This window comes from Pseudorca crassidens, chromosome 16 (genome assembly GCF_039906515.1).
Source record: "Pseudorca crassidens isolate mPseCra1 chromosome 16, mPseCra1.hap1, whole genome shotgun sequence".
Lineage (NCBI taxonomy): Eukaryota > Metazoa > Chordata > Mammalia > Artiodactyla > Delphinidae > Pseudorca > Pseudorca crassidens.
This window is the reverse complement of record NC_090311.1, coordinates 27,309,509-27,317,223: the sequence shown is the minus strand read 5'-3', so window position 1 is coordinate 27,317,223 and position 7,715 is coordinate 27,309,509. Positions and strand designations below refer to the sequence as shown.

The window sequence follows — 7,715 nt, the reverse complement described above, 5'->3', positions numbered from 1 at the left end:
GGGGAACAGAGACGAATAAGCCATTCCCTGCCTCCAAGGAGATCTCTTCAGGTTAAAGTAACAGACATGGCCAAAGCAAATAGATTGCAATGAGATGTGTTAAGTAGAATGTGAGCCTCCACATGCTAGCATCTTGTCTGATAGAGACAGTCCCTCCCTGAAGGCCTGTTGAATCTGAAATAAACCAGAAATAGATCCCAAGTGATCCAACCCGTGCCCTTACCAGGGCTTGGCTCCTGGGAGGGAGCAGATCTTTCTCTAGTAGAGAGGAGAAGAGGGGAAGCAGAAAAAGGGAGTTTCCTTCTTCTCTCCTGGGCTCTAAGCCAGTCAGCCACAGGCAAAACTTTGAAAAGGCTTAAATTTGTCCTAGATGTACTTCCCTGATCTTGGTCCCACCATACCCAGCCCTCACTGTTTTAAGCCCCTAGGCCTCCCTTCCAAGATTCCAAAAGTAAGAAAATAACTCCTTCCCCTCACTATAATACAAAGGTTTCTTGCTTGGAATAGCCAGCCCTGGGCTAGTTGCTAGATGAAAGCAATCTGATTGAATTCATCCACATACCGTGAGAACTGCTTCTTGAGGCTTCTGTGTATTTAAAAGGAAAGGGGGTGTCTTGATGCCTGGACACCCCAACAGCAGGCCCCAAGCCAACTCCCTTGACTTGTGCCTGTCTTTCAGGAAGTCTTCCCTCCCTCAGTTTCTCTAAACTGGCAGAGCTGGGGCTGTTGCTGACTTTTTCAACAACATATAGCCAGTTGTTCATAGGCCTGTGTTTTAAAAGACAAGCCTGAACTCACCTTCCTGCCTCAGGGGCCTGGGCTCCATACCCGGGGAGTAGACAGTCTTCTACTTTCTAACAAGCCGGACTGCAAGTTTGGAGTAAATCCTCTGGTTGACAGACAGGTGCTTCCCAGCTGAGCCCTTGAGGTGATTCTCCAGTAGCGCTGGGATGCCCCTTCCCCAGAGGCCTGGTGGGCTGGCCCCTTTGGCCCAATTCTAAGCAAGCGGGCGGCTCCTGCCAGGCTGGGAAGAGGACTCTGACCTCCACCTCCTTGGGGCCATCTGTCTATCGGTCTCTGGGAATGCCGGCCTCCTATTCTTTTTCTTTCTCCTCTTAAGCCTCTGGTTGGCCTCTTCTCTCTCTTCTTGAACTACTTCTCTGAGCCTCTGTCTCAGTCCCTCCGTCTCGGGCTCCTACATCTGTCTCGGCTCCAGGCCTCCCTCTCCCGTTCTCCGCCCCTCCCCCGCGCTGTCATTCACCCCGCTCCTCTCCGCGCACAGCCAATGGAGAGACCCGGCCGAAACGGCGAGGCTCGCTCGCACCGTGGTTTTTCGCCCGGTGATTGATGTCCCAGAGTCAACAGCTAGCGAGCAGCCGGAGAGGGGAAGGAGCAGCCGGAGAGGGGAAGAATACGGCGCCCCCTCTCTCCTTCCCCTCCCCCCTACTTTAGCCCCTCTGCGCACTTAGCCTCCAAGTCTCAGCGCAGCCAGGAGCCGCCGCCGCCTCAGTGCCTCCGCGCCTCAGCGCCGCTGCGCGCTGCCCCCGAGCCAAGCACAGCGAGTGCCACCGCCCAGCGCCCCCGCCCACCGCAGGGCCGGGGTCGGGGGCTAGCATGGAGCACCTGGGTCCGCACCATCTCCACCCGGGCCACGCGGAGCCCATCAGCTTTGGCATCGACCAGATCCTCAACAGCCCGGACCAGGGCAGCTGCATGGGGCCCTCCTCTCGCCTCCAGGACGGAGAATACGGCCTTGGCTGTTTGGTTGGAGGCGCTTACCCTTACGGCGGCGGGGGCCCCGCGGCCGGGGCGGGGGCCGGGGGCGCGGGGGCCTATGGCGCTGGAGGCCCGAGCGGCCCCGGTGGCCCGGCGGGCGGCGGCGGCGGCGGCGGCTGCAGCATGGGCCCGCTGGCCGGCTCCTACAACGTGAACATGGCCTTGGCGGGCGGCCCCGGTCCCGCCGGCGGCGGCGGCGGCGGCGGCGGCGGCGGGGCGGGGGCGCTGAGCGCTGCGGGGGTGATACGAGTGCCCGCGCACAGGCCGCTAGCTGGAGCGGTGGCCCATCCTCAACCTCTGGCTACCGGTTTGCCCACCGTGCCCTCCGTGCCTGCCGTGCCGGGCGTCAACAACCTCACCGGCCTCACCTTTCCCTGGATGGAGAGTAACCGCAGATACACAAAGGACAGGTTCACAGGTGAGTCCGGCCCGCGCGCGCCCCGCCTGGCCGCGGTCCCGGCTCTCCTCTACCCCCTCACTCCTGCCCCGTGGCTCCCCGCAGCCCGCTCTGTGCGCCAGGTCTCCCAGCTCCTCTTGGTGCCTCCCCCAAGTTCAGCCGCCCGCCACCTCTCTAAGCTCGCGGAATCGACTTGCTGGAAGAGTTCTCCCAGCCTGGGCCCCTCTCCGTCTCTCCCACAGGACCCCTGCTCTGAGAAGCTCTCCCTGATCCCCTCTCGGAGTCCCTGGGCCCGGTCAGGCGGAGGGAAGGGGAATGTAGCTTCGGGGCTACTACCTTCCGCCGGCATTTGGGGCTCGGGTATCTCGGAGAAAAGGGCGCGAGGTGAACAAACTGTTTCTTGCGTCCCGGCAGACGTTCTCTGGCCGAGGCGGCGAGCCCCAGAATCAGACGCAAGGAAAACAGGTTCACACACACACACACACACTTCACGCTCCGTGGTCCAGTGCCCGTCGCGCTGCCGAACCCGGTAGAGGCTCCGAGCCGGAGTAAAGCAACAGAGCTGGCGGGCCCTTCTTCCCGGACTGCAGGCTCCGTCCGGGTCAGTGGCAGCGCGAGGCTGAGCCGCCCGCTTCATTTTCGTTCTGTCCCGGCTCGGCGTCCTCCCCTCTGGGCCCAGCCTTGTTTCCTCCGGCGTTAATAATGCACCGGCCAGGCCCGTGATCGATCGGCAGCCGAAAGAACTCCTGGGACGATTACGCACTCGGCGGCTTCCGCCTGCCGCCCTCTCAGCTGCCTGCTCCGCGCCTTCCTCCGCTTGCCTCGGCTCCCTCCGTTCCCTCTTCCGCTCACGGCACTCGGCTCTCGATCCTGCGCGGGCCCCTTTCCCCGGCCTCACTTCCCGCCGCCCTTAGCGTTCCCTGGATCCGATACTACAATCCTCCCGCCGGACCAAGCCCGCTGGGAGGCAGCCACGAGTTGAGCCTGAGTTCCTGGCCGGGCCTTAGACAGAGGAAGCAGGAGGCATAGGCGGCTGCCGACCGACCACGACGTGGGGCTCCCATGGGGCTCAGGCTCCAGGGCCCAATGGTGGAAGGGGAATAGGCAGTTAAGAGCTAGACCCTGGGCTAAGCCCCTGTTCCAACTTTGGAAACTTGGCCCAGACCCTGGGTTTGTGGCAAAGTGGGGTGGAGGGAGGTAGAAGAGCCATTCCGCTCTGGGCCTCCAGAAGGGGCCCCAGTGCCCCAACCCAAGTCCTCTCAGGCTTGGGGAGGCAGGGCCTAGTGCCCCATCCCACTCCCCCCACCCAGGCCAAGCTGGTCTTAAAAGACTCTGATGGAACACCCTCCCCACCCCCGAGCCTGGAACCCACTGGGCCTGGGTCTCTGGCGAAAAGGTACTCCACGTAGCCTACCTAGGGGAGCCACAGCCTGCCGTAATCTTGCTTTAGGCCTAAAGAAGGTTCTGAGGGAGTATATGGCTGTCACCTTATGCATCTGCCTTTGTGCCTGTGCTTGTCTGGGTGTCAGCTTGTCTGGGTGTATAGATCTATAATTTGCCCCTGTTGTACGTGATGTGTCTGTGTATGTTGCTGTGTGATGGAGGCCTCAGGTCAGGACCCAGCATTCAGGGCCTTGACCAAGGATAGCCTCTTACCGTTGGGCAGCTTCTCTGAGGCTGGAGACCTGAGGCTATTGGGGGAACTGCGACCTTTAGCTCGCCTCAGACGTGCCCCTCAAGGAGACTGCGGCTGTGTGTGATGGACACGTGGGAGGTCAGGGCTAGGGAGGTCTCCGTGGTGGCAGCAGCGGCGTCGGCCTGGCGGGCGGGCGGGGGCCATTTCACGCCGCGGGCTTGGAGCTGAGGGCTGATGGGAGGACCACAGCTCTTCTCCTGGGGTCTAGCCGCTGCGCTCGCTGACTCGCGGGGTGTCGGGCCTGGGACGCCTCCTGACGCTCTGCCGCTTGCCTCTGCCGTCTGTCTGTCTCCCGTTCCAGTGGCCCTCTCACCCTTCACTGTAACACGCCGTATAGGTCACCCCTATCAGAATCGGACGCCCCCCAAGAAGAAGAAGCCGCGCACGTCCTTCACGCGCCTGCAGATCTGCGAGCTAGAGAAGCGCTTCCACCGCCAGAAGTACCTGGCCTCGGCCGAGCGCGCCGCCCTGGCCAAGGCGCTCAAAATGACCGACGCGCAAGTCAAAACCTGGTTCCAGAACCGGCGGACAAAGTGGAGGTAAGCGCGCTGGGCGGGCGCGGCCGTGGGTGGCGCAGTCTCCGGCTCCGGGCCTCTCTGGGGGCGTTCATACTCCCATGCTCGCCACTTTCCTATGGCTCTGGTTAGGAGGAGAGCGCTGCTCTGCTAGGCTCGCGCGGAGCGGAAAGCCACCGTGGCCGATGACTGGACGGGGCCGAGAGCCCCAGCTGTTTTTCTTTCAGGCTTTCTGGCCCGGGGGCGCACACTCAGTGCGGGTGTAGACGCGGCTGGTCTCCGCTGCTTGGGGAAACGTCCGGGTTTGAGCGCAGTCTACGCAGTCCAGGCTTCCGAGATCAGTGCGTCCTGAGGGACTTTTTGTTTGCGCAAACTTACGTGTACAGAGATGCCTCGTCTATCCCGGAGACCGGAGGCAGGATGGCAGGCGCCCCAGCCGGGGCTGCGCCCCAGCCGGGGCTCCCGCTAGAGCATCTGGGACCCCATACCGTGGGCCTGGGCCCTACTGACTCACTCCTCCCCAGACGCCTCGCCTGGGCGCAGCGGTTCCCCTACGGGGGAAGGGGGAAATCAATCTGCGCCGGCTGCGGCGGGGTTTTCGAGGGTCCTACTGAAAGGGGGATCAATCAGGAGCAGATGGGTGTATGTGTGTGAGTGAGAGAGAGAGAAACATTTTCTCTTCTCACGTCACACACCCACAACTACACTCATTTTTCCCCCCACACAGGCGCTTTCTCCGATTGCACCCTCTTGCACCCCTGCACCCTCCCGCACATCTGGCCCGCATACTCGGTTCCACACGTGCCGGGAGTTTCTTGCTAGCTCAGGCCTCAGTGGGGAGAGCAAGAGAGTCTGGGCGAAGTCCCCGGCGCCTGGCCGGGAGGGCCTGGGTCCGGAGGAAGGAATTGAAGTTTCTTTTTCTGAATGAAGGCTAGGAATCTGCCGCCGTGGCCACAAAGGAAGCCACTGCCCCGCGAGTCTGCTGCTCCCCCCACATTCCTGCTGCTGGGGAAGGGGTGGGAGACGTTGCTCCAGACCTCTGGAAAGCTAAGGAGGGAGCAAGGGCTGGGGGGGGAGGGGGGTGGACGTACTTGCGTTCCCAAGGCCCACCGGGGCTGCAGCCTAGGGGAGGGGAGGGGGTCAGGCAAGCCCTTGGGGTCAGGACACAGAGAAAAATAGAGAATAGCAGACAGAGAGAAACTGATACACAAGGGGGGGTGGCGGCAAAGACAAACACCCCACCCAGGGAGAAAAGGAAAAAACAGTCAGCCTGAAGAAGTCTTATGTACAATAAAGGAAAGCCATAGTTGACTAAAACCTTCATTTTCGTTTCAAACAAATTCCCTGAAATTCTGAGAGAAGGAAGAGGGTGGGGTGAGAGAAAACAAGAGGAAAAAAAGACACAAAGTCTAAAGGAACAGACATAGTTTGAAATGCGGGGAAGAAGGGGAAGACGAGAGACAGAAAGACACAGAGAGAAAAGGCTAGAAGGGGCGGCGAGGAGGCCGGCGTCCACCGCTGAGAGAGGCCCTCGCCGGCTTCGCGCGGCTTCATCGATCGCCTACAAATTGCTTCTGGAGGCCCCGGGGACTCCCATTAGGTCTGTCCACCTTAGAGACAGACGTTTGATCTCAGTTGACGGGGTGGAGGGAAGGCATTAAATGGAATAAGTGAGTCATCGCCTCCCTGGACCGCCTTGGAGGAAGCCGGCCGGTCCGGCGGGAATCCCAGCAGGGCACAGGGCTTGGCGCAGGAGGTCAGAAGACTGGGAGAGGTTCGCAGAGGGAAGGGGGAGAAGAGAGGTCTGTCAGGGCAGCTCATATCCACTGGCCCTTGCCTCTGCCCTGGACTGGTGAGGAGGGTGAGGCCCCTCAGACTTGGGAAGGCTCCTGGTCTTCCTGGGGTCTGGGGAGAGGCGAAATGCCATCCTAGCCCTGGCTGCGCCTTCCAGGCTGGTGAGGGTGTGGGCCCTGCCTGGAGCCGGGGAGCTCCAGCTGCTTGGGCCTAGCGGATTTCCCCACAGCTCCCCCAGGATACCCCCCAATCTACTTTTGGGGCTTCCAGTCTTTGTGGAGTCAGGACCCTCAAGATAAGGGAATGCATTCAAGGGGCCCAAGTGGAAATTGGGGGCCGCGAAGGGGAGCAGTGCCCGCTCGTTCAGGCTGTCTCCTGGGAGTGCGCCCGAAGCGTCGGTAACGGCTTGTCCCCGGTGCAGGCGGCAGACCGCGGAGGAGCGTGAGGCCGAGAGGCAGCAGGCGAACCGCATCCTCCTGCAGCTGCAGCAAGAGGCCTTCCAGAAGAGCCTGGCGCAGCCGCTGCCCGCCGACCCGCTCTGCGTGCACAACTCTTCGCTCTTCGCCCTGCAGAACCTGCAGCCGTGGTCTGACGACTCGACCAAGATCACCAGCGTCACGTCCGTGGCGTCGGCCTGTGAGTGAGCCTGCCTGCTCCGCCCCGTGAGACCCGGGCCCAGCCAAGGGTCGCGAGGCCTGAGAGCCGCGACTCTCGCCGCCCTCCTGCCGAAGACTGCACGTAGCAGGGGAACGCCGTGCCCCTCCCTCCGCACCGGCCCGCGCTCTCGTGCCGACGCTGTTCTCTTTTTGGTGGAAAAGAAGAGAAGACCGCGCAAGAAAGGGACGCGCGGTCGCCTCCCAGATGCCTATGCGGTCTGGCGCCTGCTGGAACCGTTCGGAGTCCTCCGTTTGCGTCTCTTTTATTTTATTCTGATTTTTAACGTGGGACTGAGAGAGGCAGGAAAGGTGGAGGAAGAAGAGCTTCTGGGAACCCTAGAGGACAGCATGAGCTGTCATTTGAACTTGCCCTGGGGAGAGCACTCTGTTTTCCACTCCGCATCATACACGGACACCCACAGGCCCTCACAGAGGTGATTTCACTGTCCCTCCTGGTGTCACCCCACAGTCACACACAGGGGACCTATGGCAGAGTGTTATGCACACACAGGGCCATAGCCTTCACACCCTTGACCCTTACTATCAGGGGTGACCCAGATTCATTCTGAACAGCATGGCGCTTCTCACAAACACAAGGTCACGGTCACAGTGTGACACATCGTCACACACACAGCAGCCACAACAGTGTCACTTGGCCTGCCAGACCCCCATCACATAGCCTAGCCACACCCAGGTACGCACAGACAGGTTTCCACACAAACTCAGCCTATTTCTCCAGATCCTGTTCGTAGGGGGCGTTTAAGTTATGCACTTATAAGGTGTTCTCTGTGTAACCTTTTTATAAAGTGCTTGTGTAATTTATGTGAAAAAATAATAAAACCCTCCGGATCCGGAGTCAAGGCTGCCTGCTCCTTGCTGAG

At 61.0% G+C, this 7,715-nt stretch overlaps 1 protein-coding gene across 1 annotated transcript; it reads left to right on the top strand.

Moving 5' to 3' along the window:
- Window positions 1-1,365: 1,365 nt before the first annotated feature.
- On the top strand, window positions 1,366-7,715 carry TLX1 (T cell leukemia homeobox 1). The gene is made up of 3 exons (XM_067708878.1): window positions 1,366-2,194; window positions 4,207-4,408; window positions 6,600-7,715. The coding sequence occupies exons 1-3, from the start codon at window positions 1,615-1,617 to the stop codon at window positions 6,820-6,822; spliced, it is 1,005 nt and encodes a 334-aa protein (XP_067564979.1). The 5' UTR covers window positions 1,366-1,614; the 3' UTR covers window positions 6,823-7,715.

What these genes read in the sequence shown, in the direction of transcription:
- TLX1 (XM_067708878.1), top strand. Translation starts at nt 1,615, where the DNA reads ATGGAGCACCTGGGTCCGCACCATCTCCACCCGGGCCACGCGGAGCCC. An exon ending in CACAAAGGACAGGTTCACAG is followed by an intron (nt 2,195 to 4,206) that starts GTGAGTCCGGCC and finishes CACGCCGTATAG; the next exon opens with GTCACCCCTATCAGAATCGG. An exon ending in AACCGGCGGACAAAGTGGAG is followed by an intron (nt 4,409 to 6,599) that starts GTAAGCGCGCTG and finishes TCCCCGGTGCAG; the next exon opens with GCGGCAGACCGCGGAGGAGC.